The 15,543-nt window shown below is 41.7% G+C and overlaps 1 protein-coding gene across 2 annotated transcripts in view; it reads left to right on the top strand.

Moving 5' to 3' along the window:
• Window positions 1–15,543, top strand: part of kcnh3 (potassium voltage-gated channel, subfamily H (eag-related), member 3) — a 159,499-nt gene that overhangs the window by 98,487 nt on the left and 45,469 nt on the right. For both annotated transcript variants that reach the window (XM_074657691.1, XM_074657690.1), the window contains exons 2-3: window positions 3,328–3,561; window positions 10,921–11,046. In XM_074657691.1, coding sequence (XP_074513792.1) covers window positions 3,432–3,561; window positions 10,921–11,046 — 256 coding nt within the window. In that variant the 5' untranslated portion in view covers window positions 3,328–3,431. The remainder of the gene's footprint in view (window positions 1–3,327; window positions 3,562–10,920; window positions 11,047–15,543) is intronic.

Here is a 15,543-nt window from a genome sequence, read left to right as displayed (position 1 = left end):
TTGACTACATTCAGGGATTTTAACTCTAGTTCAGATATTTATGACGTGCACAGTACGGTGGTACGAGTGAGTCACCAGCAGTGACCTCGATGCACTGACATTAGCTCGGGCTCAGACTCCTGTAGTTGCTAGGGAGACTAAAATTAATGGCAGGAAATGTCCTCAACTTTTTTTTGTGTATTTCCGATGCTTGACCGTCCTCTCAGACCTCACTTTAATCCTCCTCATAAGGTACTCCAGGTCTAACTTATTGGACCCAAAACAATCAGAGTCGAAAGTCAAAACAAGCCCTCGAAGAGATGAAAATCTCACAAACCAACAGGTCCTCAGCCGCAGTGAGAAAGCTGGTGGTCTGTGACTAATGGATTAGGCGTTTGTTGCTGTGGCATCATAGTTTGCATAAAATATGTCGAGGAACTTTGTATACAGCCTTCTGGCTGCAGCGAAACATGAATAATTCCCAAACTTCCTACAGTAGAGAGCTACATGAGATCCAGAGACACATCATGCAGGAGCTTTTATTCAAAATAAAAACCTTTTATAGTGACAGTCAAACAGAGAATATATGAATTCAGTTACAAAAGTGTCCGTATCGGAGTGATTAGTCCGGGGTTTCATATTGCACGTCAGCTAATCTATATGTTAATCATACAGGGACAGAAGTACAATGAGCTATTCTAGCTATTCTTACACACAAGGTCAGATCCGGCACCTCTCGTTTGTAATTCAAGTCGCAGACGGCCCCGTTTGACCTCGCAGAAAGTGACATAACTGCAGAAGACAGACAGCGAGACGTTCATTAAAACCAACTCCGAATCTAGAATTGAGGCAGGAATGAGACGGGATGAAGGCAGCGGAGCAAGACTGAGCAGGAACTGACAAGAACGATCACAGAAGACGGGAGTTGAACCTCTATTTAACAAATGAAACTGTTACAGAGAGGGAGAGATGAGGAGTGACGTTGACAGTAAGGTAGGAAAAGAGACATGGACGTGGATCAGGGCAGTCATTAAGGGAAGATGAACACGAAAACTGTATCCTGGCAACAGACACTAAAGACTGAAAAGAGCTAACAATGACTGCTTGATCATTTCAGAGTTGGATTGTGTTTGTACATGCCATCATAGTTTATGCCAAAGTGGCGTATGACTTTGACTTACTTCTGTTTTTCTTCTTATTTAACTTCCTCTTTAGTCCTAAAGGAAATTGCTTGCAATATAATCGGTGCTACATTCACCTGTATGTGAATAATAAGAGAACAATATTAAGTAGGTCCCCCTTTTGCCGCCAAAACAGCCCTGACCCGTCGAGGCATGGACTCCACTAGACCTCTGAAGGTCTGCTGTGGTATCTGGCACCAAGCCGTCAGTAGCAGATCCTTTAAGTCCCGTATAAGTTGCGAGGTGGGGCCTCCGTGGATCGGACTTGTTTGTCCAGCGCATCTCACAGATGCTCGATTGGATTGAGATCTGAAGAATTTGGAGGCCGAGTCAACACCTCCAACTCGTTGCCATCCACATGATGTACAAGAAAACATGATTCATCAGACCAGGCCACCTTCTTCCATTGCTCCGTGGTCCAGTTCTGATGCTCACAACGCGCCCATCGTAGGCGCTTTTGGGCGGTGGACACAGGTCAGCACGGGGCACCCTGACCGGTCTGTGGCTACACAGCCCCATACGCAACAAACTGCGATGCAATGTGAGTTCTGACACCTTTCTATCGGAACCAGCATTAACTCTTCAGCAATTTGAGCTCCAGTAGCTCTTCTATTCGATCGGACAACACGGGCCAGCCTTCGCTCCCCACGTGCATCAATATGTGTTTTATCTTGGGTGAACGGCACATCACCTCTGTTGTTGTTACTAATTACTGCTAGTCGAGCTTTGGCCTCTGAGCCTCGTGTCTCATGCCTGGTTGCATATCCAAGCACAGCGCACCGGATGACATCAGGGTTGATTCCCACAGGAGGGACAAGAGACGGGAAACACGATGGCCTGTAGGGAGTCTAATGGAAGGTGGTCTCCACTGCTGTTATTTGGGTGTTTTTATACCGGATATTTCTGTTGTCCCCCTGGAGACAATAAAAAGAGAGTAAAGAGAGGAAGTGTGCACGTGTCAGACATCGGAGTAATTAGCTAATGAGATGGATTATGTGAGAACTCCTGCACTGATAGACGCAATTGGACGCTTTCATCCACCCTCTTCTGTAAAGTCACAGAAACATGTATCCTTCCCCTCCTTGTGTTCCTTTCTCTCTCATTCGATAAGTTCCTCGTCTCGACACTTTAAGCTGTCTCTCAAATGAGCTCAAAGCAACAAAGGCGCACACAAACGCACGCACGCACGCCTCACACAGCAACGTTAGGTCATAAAATATTTAATAAGGGGGTCTCGAGGGCCTTCAGAAGTGATGGATCAATGAGAACGCCCGAGCACAAAGTAATAAATAGTCCATTTTAGAGAGTTCGCCCATCTACTTGCCCGGGGCCATTAACTGAGTATGCACTGGCAACATTTTCCACTTGGTATTTATACACACACATACACACATATACTGTATTCAAACACACACACACACATCCATCCATCATCTGCTGATCCCCGGTCAACAGCCCGGGAACGCTAGCTGTGTTTGTAAAGTAAACAGAGTATCATGCCGAGCATGTTCCTGCCTGTGCACAAGATTGTTACTCGAGGGAGGATGGATGTGCATCAATTAATGACATCTCATAAGGTTTTGTGATGACTCTCGACGGTGTTTACCTCGTCCGATCAATTCTTGTTACCGATCTTCCTCGCTGTGGAAACCAGCAGCTTCGCTTCCAGCAGTGTTGTCTCCTCTCTCACAAGGAGGCCGTACTTTCATGTTTGAATATTTTTGATAGAAATGAACGCTTCTTTGAGGAATGCAGAATACAAATATGATGCAAGTCTTACTTTTAGTGTTTAGATACTGTAAGTGGATAGTTTTTGGATTCGATACTCGTCTAACTACTGAAACTGAAAATTTCTTTGAAGTTTTCAGTGTAATCCCGGGACGTTTACTCCTGGCAGGACTCCTGGCACTTCTTATTGTCAAGTGATTATACACTAATAAAAACATAGTTATGAATATTATATTCCATATAATAGAAGATCCCCCGAAATGTGACACACTGTTCCTTTAAACACATCAGAGGTCGTGCTGAATGTCTGAAGAGCTCCATCACAAATCCGATGTTACGGAGCTGAATCCTTGAGTGAATCCATCTAATTATTTGAGTGGTTTGCCCTTCACATCCGTATTGATCACACTCCTCTCTTTCCTCTCTTCTCTCTTCACAGACAGCAACTTTGTTCTGGGGAACGCCCAGGTGCAGTCGCTCTACCCCATCGTCTACTGCTCCGATGGCTTCTGTGAGCTCACCGGGTACGCCCGCGCCGAGCTCATGCAGAAGAGCTGCGCTTGTCACTTCCTGTACGGCCCGGAGACGAGCGACCGGTTAACGGCACAGATCCAAGGGGCCCTGGATGAGAGGAAGGAGTTCAAGACCGAGTTGGTCTTCTACAAGAAGGAAGGTGAGACGGCACAAAGGAATCTATGCGTGTGTGAAATTCTCAACCACATTAAAGGTGCGATTGATAACACTGATAACATTCAACCACTAGATGTCACATACCCCCCCCCCCCCCCCCCCCCTCCCCTCCCCCGTTCAATTGCATTAGACTTGAATATTTCATGGTAAAGTAATCAAGTAATTTTGCAACATGTAGCTATGCATTAGCTATAGATTTAGCTTACTTTGTGCGGTGGTGTTTCAAGATTCATGTAGCGTAATCTCAGGTCTAGCTTTAGGTAACATTTAGCTTGTCATCTAAGCAGTGGTGTAGTGCAGAGAATACGCAGGTATACGGCGTATGCCTACTTATTGTACAACAGCCGGCCACCCATTTCTAAATCCACTCTGATGCACATATTCGTTCTACATTGTTTGATGGATCGATGTACGGGATAATGTACAGCGAGCGTTTATTGTCGCCCTGAAGGGGTTCCTTTCACAACAACGGCCCGCTAGCTGCACATTATCCCGCATATTACACGGCTACTTACTGAAGAAATCAATAATTTGACACAAAAACGGCCCGCCAGAGTCCGACATCAGAGCTGCGCCCATAGCAACAATCTGTCAGCCAGAACATTAAGACCTCTGGGTATAACACATGTGCAGTGTAGCTGATGACGCATGACCCCGCCTTCTTCCTTCAGAGAGAGAGACAGAGAGAGAGCAACTGTAGAATCAGCATTTTTTTTTCATATTAAACTCTAAGAAATTACAGTTGAGTTCGACCAAAGCACACATTGTTGGAAAGAGTAACGACGGCGGTTTAGGTGAGTTTTATTTTGTTTCTGTCAAGTTTGAATGAATTGTTTTACTGATCTCAACATAAACCGAAATACACGTGGATGATGGCGCAAGCTGAACGGAGAGGGGGGCGGAGGTCTGCGCTCTCAGAGTGCCAGTCTAGTTTTGTTATATAAAAGCTTTTATGGAGCAGCAAAATCAGGAAATGTTGGGTTTTCATCAGCAACTTAGGACTCCTAACAGCTCAAAGTGAAACAGTAAAATAAAGCAGATATCGGAAAAACAAAAGCAGGAGAGAAACTAAACGTCAAACCAGAGATTTCTTTTGTGTGAGTGTGAACAAGGTGCTCTTAGAAGCGCATTAAAGTAACATTTCCCTCAATGAATAAAGCCAAACCATTCCAAAAAATCATGTATGATATTTTAAAGTTGTGCTGAAAAACATATTATATACAGTAGATGTAATGCTATGCCAGATTACATACATTATGTGGAAGATGACTGAGGGAATGAATGTATGAATTACTGAACCATGCATAAAATGAAAAGTCTTGAGGGAGAAGACGGTTGTGAAAGAAGAACAGCAGCACTCATTCATTCTCTATTTATTACTTATTAATTAAAAGGGAGAAAGATTAGTGAGGAGGCGGTACAGTAAAGAAGCAAAGACCCAGTCCACAAATACAAAATAAGAGGAGTAGGAGTAACGTATAGATGGAGGAGGGACGTGGACACATCTGCTCCTCTAAGATATATAAGCCTATAACAAAGAGCAACACAGGGTTATAAAAGCGTGTTTCTCACAAATACACATACAAACGACAAATTAGAAATGCTTTATCAGCTCTCCATGAGCTCACATTAGCATTTCAGCTGTTCCCCAGGGGAGCGAGGGAAATAATAAACACATTCGTATCCAGTTGCTCCCTCAGATCAACAGTTCTCTCACCAAAGCCTCGGGCACAATTTTAAAATTGCATTTAATCTGCTGAGTACATAATCATAATATATTAATATCAATATGATTTAAAGGCAAATTAATTCCCAAGAATGACTGTGAATACAAATTTGGATATTTAAAAAGTTACGGAAAAATAAAAAAAAAGATCTGATGACGCTAGATGAAAAGTCAGAGGATCACCAAAGACCTCAGCATTTCCAAACATAGAGTCACGCTGCTACAATAGCATGGCTAATAGGGGTGGGCGATATGGCCAAAATCTTCTATCACAGTATATGTAATTATATATCACGATACTATAATTGTTTTAATTAAAAGTGGTTTAAAGTAACCATACTGTAAGCTTTAAGGTTAATTTCAGTGTTAACACAAATTTGTATTTTGGAGTATAGCAAAAACAAAACATGACATGACTTTTCCTTCAGGATTTGCTCATCTTTTATTTCAAAAAGCTGACAAAACACTAAATAAATAAAAGTGTGGTAATCCTGTAACCAGAGTTTTTCCTCATCTTGGGTTGGTTGGGATGCCTCCTCCTGCTCTGTATTTACAACTTCACTCTCCTCCTCCACGTCTGCCCAGATGCTAAGTTGGCAGGGGAGTGAAATATATTTCTATGTTGAATGATTGGAAATAACAAAAAAAATATCTCTAAGAAAAAGCATGAAACAAATTGACACCATCTTTCAAAAGTGTTGGGGGACCACTTCCTACCCTCATTACTTACTCATTTGGATCTCAACTACTACTGCCTGTAAAGTTTCGTGACTGCATGTTGTACGGTCGTGACGCTATCACGTTGACAAAATCTGTCCAGAGACAGATAGACACCTCGCAAAGTACTCAGAACAAAACAAACTAAATGTGTTGACCGTTGTGAGTACACCATCCAGGTACTCATAGTGCACTGCCTTTTGCCATACTTGTCAGTGTGAACGCGCTTAGACACTCAAAATAGCAGGCGTAAGTACAAAAGTATGCAAGTTGAGACACAGCAAAGGTGTCTCCAGGACCACATTTTGCCATGATGACACAAACACAGACTCACAAGGTGAAAACAAAACCACGGCTGGTAATGAACAACAAGCACACATGACAAATTAATATACCAAAGACTTCACCAAACCCCTTTTATAACCTTCTGTCAGTAATAACGCTGTGCTCTAATAATAATATCATAAATAATCAATGCATATATATATATATATTAATGACAGCCTTTCATTCCTTATCTTTGTGCCGTGCTCATAGTTATGCATGGCGAGGCAGAACAGAGGACAGTACATGCTGTTTCAGTACTGCTATTGTTTACTAGCGTGTTCCAGTCAAACAGGGACAAATACAGCCTCAATATGGCTGATGTTTTTATTGAGGCCGTCGTCTCGCTCGTTTAAATGCATTATTTACATGCGTGATCCTGTGTGGGGAATTAGTCTCACAGTTGCAGGAAACCGTATGCAGCGTGCCACATGCAGCTCACAAAGTCACGAGTCGGAGATTAAAGGTGAGTAACAGGAAACCAAAACAGCTCGTTTTAGCCTGATTTCATGCATTTATGTACCAACGAGCAGGGGGTTACTTTTCTCGTTTGATAAAGATAAGGCGGGCGATATTCAGCATTTTTCTTAATGTCAACAAATCCCATGAAAAGACCAAAACCAACAATGAATTGACAAGTATTGTTTGTTTATCAAAGCCTGATATATCTTCTTCCCCTGTGTCGTAGAGCTCCATTAAAAACACATCAATGAGCCACACTGTTGCACTGCTGGGTGACATAATCCCTCATTACCATGAACACACACACACACACTGTAGTTTATTTTGACTGAATCCCGCATCCATCGTCCTCACTAGTTCATCAAATGTGTATTAATCCCATAGACTGTATATAAGAAGTGGACGTAGCCACCAAATGATTTGTGGACTACGCTTTTGAAGCCTCAAGTTCGGCATTTTGGCCGTCGCCAAGTACAACCGAACTTTGAATAAGACATTTTTAAACAACCAAAAAGGTTATAATTAACTTTCATGAACTGAAAACACACTGTGAAAAGGTTAAAGTTGTAAGACGAAAACACGGACAACTCCCAGACCGGACAACGCCGTGGTAGCGACCTGTCAATCACAAGGTAGCCCCGCCCTAAAGCATCTCCTGCTTTATGGTCTATTTGACTCTAAATGGGACCATCATTTACTAAATGAACATCATGCTGTATTGAAGAAGACTTGAAACTAGAGATTGAGACCATAAACTCATGTTTACAATGTTTACTGAGGTATTAAATCAAGTGAGAAGTAGGCTCATTTTCTCATAGACTTCTATACAATCAGACTTCTTTTAGCAACCAGAGGAGTCGCCCCCTGCTGGCTGTTAGAGAGAATGCAAGTTTAAGGCACTTCAGCATTGGCTTCACTTTTCAGATTTTTTTATTAATCCGTGGCTGAAAATAGTCTCCAACAAATTCAATATGTAAGGTTTGCTAAAAACTGTAATAACACTTTATATTTGTGACCAGATTTTTTTTAGAAATACATCTTCAGAAGGAATGAATGAGACAGAGAAGGGAAGTCATAATTTACTGAGAGACCGACTCACACATTGTTGGTTTAGTTATTTTCTTGGGATTTGCTTAGGAAAAGAGACACATAGAATAATTCCAGCTCCTTTAAGAAAAGTTATGTTATACCACCAAGCTGGTGTGACAGTGTTTTCAATTATATGCTTTGTGTATTTCTTTTAATTATAGTGAATGTGGATCCAAGTTTGTAAAGCTTGAAGAGTATCTTAACCTCTAGTGGTTTAACTTGTGTCAGTGATGTAGAGGTGTACTCTTGGACTTTATTATGAGTTAGAAGTGCAAAAGATGTATTGCACTTTGCCAGAGTTACAGAAAATGTGATTGCGAGTCCAGTGGGTATAATGGGAATGAAAATGACAATATTTTCCTCCAAATGGTAGTAGAGTAGAAGCAGTGCTTGAAGTGGAAAAAAATAAGTGCCAGTACTCTGTTATTCACATGTTGTCGTGTGTATCGACCTCTATCAGCAAACTCTTATTCCTATTTATTCATTACTTCTTTAAGCATTTTATACTGTGTCAGTCATCAGCTGTGTTTTTTTTTATGGGCTATGCATCTTCTATAGTAGGCCTATAATACTCCAATAATAGTCCAACTGGAACATTATAGGGTTACGGTGGTGTGTTTAGTGTTGGTAGTTAAAGTGCTTTCCTGTGTTATTTGTAGCCTACAGTATAGTCGGGTATCATTCAGGTTGTAGGAGCAGTGTCCCAGTCAGGAATTTTTCATCATTTTGGACCATTATTATTACTAGTTAAATGATTATTTTATTATTTACACGTCCTTCGTCTGAACATTGAATTCTTCTGGAAATGTTTGCCCTAAAAGAGCAGATTCTGAAAGCTTTTAAATAATGTTTCAATAATTCTATTTTTTCACAAAATGAAAAAAGTTATGACGAACAGTTCACTAATTATTTTACAAAAAGGACGTGAACATTGTTTTGATAAATTACAGCACCCTCGTTCTCTCCCCACCTCCCCCGTGCCGTATATCGGCTCATCCAGATGATCTCCACGTAGTTTTCAAGTTCATATGGGGAATAGCAAATACGCTGCCGCTGTGAATCTTTAGGGGAAAAGGGTACCTGATATGGAGAGGGCGGAAAAGAGTACCAGCAGCTTGTGAGAAGTGCTGAAGCGAAAGAAAAATTCACGGTACGCCAAGGAGTAAAATGAAGAAGTGCTGGTACTGCCTACTGGTGAGTACCGGCCCACTTTGAGCACTGAGTAGAGTAACATAAAATGGTAATGCTCAAGTAAAGTACAAGTACCTCAAAATTGTACTGAAGTAAAGTGCTTTAGTAAATGTACTAGATTACATCCCACCATCACTTCTTTCAGCCTGGTGGTAAATTGTTGATTTAAGAAACTTTTGACGGCCACAATCATTTTTGCATCATATCGTTTTTACCAACTTATCGCGTTAAAACACCAACACTGATTTCATTCAGATTCTAAACATCTGCTAGACTCTTCTTAGTAATATCATCACAAACACAAATAGTTTAAATGATGCATGTTCTGCGGTGGAAACAAATGTGATCAGAGCCCAAAAGCTCCCGTTGCAAGAATCTCATACAGCCTATCGAAGGTGTAAGTGTTGTCTGTGGTATTCTAGTTTACAGTTGAGGCACGCACACTTGTGGAGCTTTAAAGTGAATCTATACTTCCTGCAATCTCCTTCTCCACACTGCACTACTCACATGGGGGGATCCTGTGAATCATAACTGTGTAGGTGAAAACAGAAATGCAGGCTGAAGAGCCGCTTTGAACAGTGAGTCTCATTACAGCTGCAGGCAGCACATGCTACCCCTGAATGTAAAGAACGTGTGGTAGCCTCTCAACTGGTCTCAACACATCATTTCTACTCATGAATAATGTACAAACTATGGGATGGTGAGGGGAATATTGACTGACTCATCCTTATATTTCTTTCATTGTTTCACTTTTATTGAACTCTCTCTCCTGAGCGCCTAATTTGAAGTCCATGTGTGTCCTGAGGGCCAGGTCTGTACCCTAGACAATATGTATTCACATAACATGCAGTAAATCACAGGGATTTAATCATAAGAGCTCAGCCTGCTTTCCTTATAACTAACTCACTCACATGTATATCTTCCATACGGACTCTCATTCTCAAGTGTAACACATCTCTTTGTGGAGTGTGTGACCGTAAGCAATTAGTTTACCTCTGAATATTATTTGTAATGACAGAGGGCAGTGCAATTAATCAAATTTCAATTTCAATTATCATGTTGGCTTCCAACAATTATAAAACAAGATAATCAACATAAAGTATTTATTATGCCGTTTTGCAATGACGGTTTTGTTTTATCTCGTGTTATAAGTCCTGCGCACCCATTTCCTTTACAGTGGTATGCTTTCGCCCCGCTCAGTCCCCTCGTGGGACCTCTCCCTGGTGCTGGCTGGCCCTCGCGGGTGCATTTCCTCCATGGCGATGCACCACGACAGTCTAGGTGAAGCTTTACAGCACCCCTCGCCCAGACCTCGCATCTTAGTGCTTGATGTGCCCTCGCTGTGCCCTCTCTCGTGCAACAACCGGGGTGGACTGTTCTCAGTGCTTCTATCGGCAAACCCACCCAACCCATCTTGAAACATGGACCCCCGTCTCGTTTACCATGCTTTGTGGGGTGGGACTTTTTTGCCGTGTCGTCACCATTCCTATCTATAGACCTACAACCAAGTGCACAAAGCTTTTCAGAAATCTAGCATCTTAATTTTGCTCTAAAAATGCACCAAAGTGATGCATTTAACTTTAAAATGTAGGTTGCATTTTCCTTTTAAATGCATGATGTTTCCGAAGTCAATGAGAAATCTTGTTAAATAATTATGATCTCAATATTTATCAAAAATAATTTGTTTTTGCCATAATCGAGCAGCCTTGTCATGTCATTTATATTGAGGTGATGAATGATGATGTTATTGTGCCAGGTACATCATAATGTACATTTGGGTGGAAAAGATGCATTGACTGTATGTTTGTGTTTGTGTTCTCTCTCTCTCTCCAGGTGCACAGTTCTGGTGTCTTCTGGACATCGTCCCCATTAAGAATGAAAAGGGTGAGGTGGTGCTGTTCCTCGTGTCCCACAAAGACATCACTGACAAGAAGGATTCTGAGCATGGACCTGACACGGGTGAGTTTATATGAACAACACCTGCTTACCGGTCTTGTAGTTTTAGCTTTCAACTGCAACTCACAGTCTGTGAATGTTGCCATAAGTGTGACCCACCGTCTTTGTCATCACAAGTTCCACTCTTGATAAGCCAATTCCATTATTGCTGAAGACCATGAGATGCAGCTGAAAGCGCCAGAAAAATGCAAGTGCTCTAAATGGACTTTGAGTTGAGATTATTTATGTCAAAGTAGTATTCCAAAGATCAAGAATGAACCTTCATGCTCTGGAGTTCATAATTTTTTAATGCAATATATTCTATCTGTGAAAGCTTGCTCCATGACAACGCAGTCATTTTGGTTGTATAGTTGGAAGACAATTTTAATTACCCTCCCGCCTGCTCATAAACTTTCTGTTATTCGGTCTAAACAATCCACCAAAATCCTCTTCTGAAAACATTTTAGTAGAGAAATAAGCGATGCCACTGCTGAATCTGGTTTAATTTTAGAACTAGATCGCCTATTTTGACAGCTCCGTCCAAGTTTCGTGAGCCGGACGCGTCGCGCTGTACAGACTCATTAGCATAAAGTTGAGAATTTTCAACTTCATGCAAATACAGACCCTCTCCAACTCACCACAACACTCCCACCATGCACTGGCTATTAATAGAACATTAATGGAAAGCATTGAGACGCCCTCCGTCACCGGATCTGGTGGAAATGCAGTGAACCTTAACAAAGTACTTATTTTAAGCCAAACCAGGATCCTTTCTTTAACCTTAATTATCCATACAGTAGCTTTGTCACAAAATATTTATTTTCAAGCAGTGATAATGTTTTTGAAAGGCACAGAGAAGTTATGTCGTCCTTCCATCACATCAGAAAATGCTTCTGTGTGTCATTCTAGCAGGCATGGATGGTATTTTGTCTCTTATATATCATAGATCTTCTGAACACCTTGAAGGCTTAGCTTCTATCCTGCAGTGCTAGAATATAAACTATAATTCACCAGGATACTGCACCTGTAGGATTTATGAAGTGAGGTCCAAGCCAGGTTAGTCCCCCTCCATTATTAGGTTCCTTTTTTTTAGCGCGTTCACCTTCCTGACATAACATTTGACCAGTTGTAAATGTGTTTGGTTGCTCGGTTGTATTTTCCTCAGAGCTCACACTATTGATCGACCCTCATTCAGGTCCTGCTCAGAGCTGTTCAGGAGGTTTCGAGCTGTTTGTTTTTCGTTCTCCTGTGAAAACAGAGTGAGAAATCCCAGCATGCAAAGCTGAAAGAGCAGGTTTTTAGAGGTGTGTGTTGAGCCCGTGAAGGGAACGTCTTGAATCACTGTGTTGAAAACATTGAATACACAGTTATTACAGACATTAACATTACTTTTTTTAACTTCCAAATATCCTGTTGCCAGCTGAGTTCACTACAGAGAGCTCGACAGTGGAATGTAGGGAGACGCTGAGAGAAGCAGAGTAATCAAGACTCTTAAGATGAAGTGGAGTGTTTAAAATTTGAGTTTTCTTTAGACTGGCTTTCAGAGCTGCTGTCTGTAGTGCTTCCTGGTGGAAAAGAGCACCTGCTTGAAATCACTTACCCAATTTTCCCCCACTTGCACAGGCTCTCTCTTTTGGCTGAATATCTCATTGCCTCGCCGCCGAAATGACTGAAGCCTGCTTTGATATGCTCCGGCTGTGTTTTACAGACCGCATGAGTTATTACATTTCCAGATTCGGAGTGCAGCACACACCACAGGGGACAGAGGACAACAAAATAGACGGAACGGGAAGAGAGAGACAAAGGAGGAGATAAATGGCTTCTATTTCTGATTCATCACCGAGACACGACTATAACATTAACCCTCTGAGACCCGCCATAGACATGTTTTTGTCTTTTTTAGGGGGGTACAGGGGGTGTTTAGGGGGAGATAGCAAGTCAGCAGTAGATGTCACGTAGAGGTGGTGTACCACATCTGAAAGCTGGGAACCTGAAGATTAATTTGAGATGCAGCTCAGCACGAAGTGTCAAGTTGTTCTAGTCATAAATCAGAAAATAAACATGAATTAATGAATTGCTCACTTGTGTCTCATAAGTTGTTGCAGCAGTTTTAGGGTTGAACCATTTGTTACACAGATTTGGTGCCAAATGTAACCATTTTTTACCACTGGAGAATTGATAAAAATTATCAATAATCCCTCCAAAATACCACATTAAGACACCAAGACCTTGAGGAACACCATAGCTAAAGCCATGATGTGATTTGGTATCAAGAAAATTGGAGATTACTTCAAGAATTAAATTTTTCAGCGATTGGATGGCGAGCACTTCTGTTGTGGAAACTGCAACAAAAAAAAAACTTATCCATCCTCTGAATGCTCTAGGTCTGTAGTTTGTGACTGTAAAGTTTCATGAGGCTGTGATTATCCTAGAGGTCACCACAGGTCATTTTATACAGTGAGGTCAAATTTAAAAAAATGGTCTCACTACAATGAAATGGCTCCTATGGGGACTAACATCATCACACATGAATATAGTTGAGCTCATTGGTTCTACAAGAGTCTCAGCTTTACAGTGATACCCAATTCCAACACTGTTTAGGAACCCCAGTATGCAGAAATATTCAGATACATCATTGTTAGAATAGACGGAAATAACACATTTATACTTCATTCAAGAAACTGCATGTTTTTTTGCCCCAAACTGAATGTGATTATCATAAATTGGGCGTGTCTGTAAAGGGGAGACTCGTGGGTACCCATAGAACCCATTTTCATTTACATATCTTGAGGTCAGAGGTCAACGGATCCCTTTGAAAATGGCCATGCCAGTTTTTCCTTGACTAAATTTGGCTCAGATTTGGAGCGTTATTTAACCTCCTTCCCAACGATGACGTGCTTGATGACTCCTTAGGTTTTTCTAGTTTCATATGATATCTGTAACTTCACTCTAGCTCTAAAACTGAACCTGCTACAGCCTCTGAAAGACAGTAAAGTCAGTTGAGATGGCCCACGGTTCCCAGGGGGTTAACATAACCTTCAGGTTTTGGCTAATTTAAGCACGTCTTGATGTGAGAACAAAATGTCAGAGGGGAAAAAGTGAGACTTTGACATTTTATGATGTGACACCAACAATCCCATTTACCTGCTTCTGCTTCTTAGTGGGAGTCTGCTGACTGGATGAGTGTCTCATTTTTGGCACTTAGCGCAGCGTGATGTGCTTTTTTCTGAAACGCAGCATCGGTTGGTGAGACGGAAGGAGATTGAGAGGGACAGAAAAAGACATAGAAAGCGAATTGTGCCCATAAACACTCACAAAAAGTGCAGACACACACTGCTATGCCCTAGAACTTGCTCACACACACACACATGCACGCTGTGTTAATTGACTGTATTAATAATTTAAAGTGTATAGCCAGCCCATTTCCCCCACTAGCACACGCAGGCTCCCCCAGAGAACACACTGTATATTCTGAAAAGCAGCTCTATCAGTAATCACAGCACCCCTAAGGCGTGTAAATACCATCTCCTCCCTTATATTGCATTCCCATATCCGCCAACAGCAAATGCATGTGGAGCAGCGGCAGGTCAGAATGGTCAGCACCTTTCTCTACAAATGAATTTGGTTGAACACCTTTACAGGTGGAACAATGACCCTAATATCTCAGAGTGTTCCAGCTTCCACCTCCTGGGTGAATCAGTGTGTTTATGTTTCCCTTAAAGCAATAGTTTGACATTTGGGAACGATCGTGAGTTAGATGATAATCAATACAACTCTCCCCTCTCTGTGTGCTGAATGTGTATCTGCAGCCAGCAGCCGGTTAGCTTAGCACAAAGACTGGAAACAAGATGTCTCTAAGGAGCAGTGTGTAGGATTTTAGGGGATCTATTAGCAGAAATGCAATATAATATTCATGACTATGTTTTCATCAGTGTATAATTACCTGATAATAAGAATCGTTGTGTTTCCGTTAGCTTAGAATGAGCTCCTACATAGGGGCTGTATTCAAAACCTCATACTATATTAGTAGTACGCACTGATTTGGCCAAAATGTAGTATGCAGTACGCGAACAAAAGCTAAATCTACAGTACAGTATGCATCGGACCGGTCACCTCGCGTACTATATCCCACAATGCAAAGCGTTGGAACGTCACAGGCTAAATGTCTTTTACATTTTTCGTAGCTATTTCATCACTGAATTCACTTCTGAAAATGTTTGAGGCGAGAAATCAACTGTGTAGATTTAGAATATTGGCAGTTTGACGATATTAGACGGCGAATCTAACATTTGGAGTTTAGAAGCTCCACAAACTGCCGTGACAGTTTGCTATAGCGCCTGCCGGGGTCGCTACCTCGCCAGCCGGGCGGTCACTCTCACAGACCGCTATGAGCTGGCTGAAGCTCTCTCTAGAGACCGGTCTGTAGACGAGAGGCTTTTATTTCCTCGTTGACAGATAGTTTGTTTAAATATCACAACACAAATGTCCGTTATAAATTAACGGGAACCTGTTTATCTGCCT

The sequence above is a fragment of the Sebastes fasciatus genome, chromosome 14 (genome assembly GCF_043250625.1).
Source record: "Sebastes fasciatus isolate fSebFas1 chromosome 14, fSebFas1.pri, whole genome shotgun sequence".
NCBI classification, from domain to species: Eukaryota; Metazoa; Chordata; class Actinopteri; order Perciformes; family Sebastidae; genus Sebastes; species Sebastes fasciatus.
Note: the sequence above shows the minus strand (reverse complement) of the source record. Positions and strands in the feature narration are given on the sequence as shown.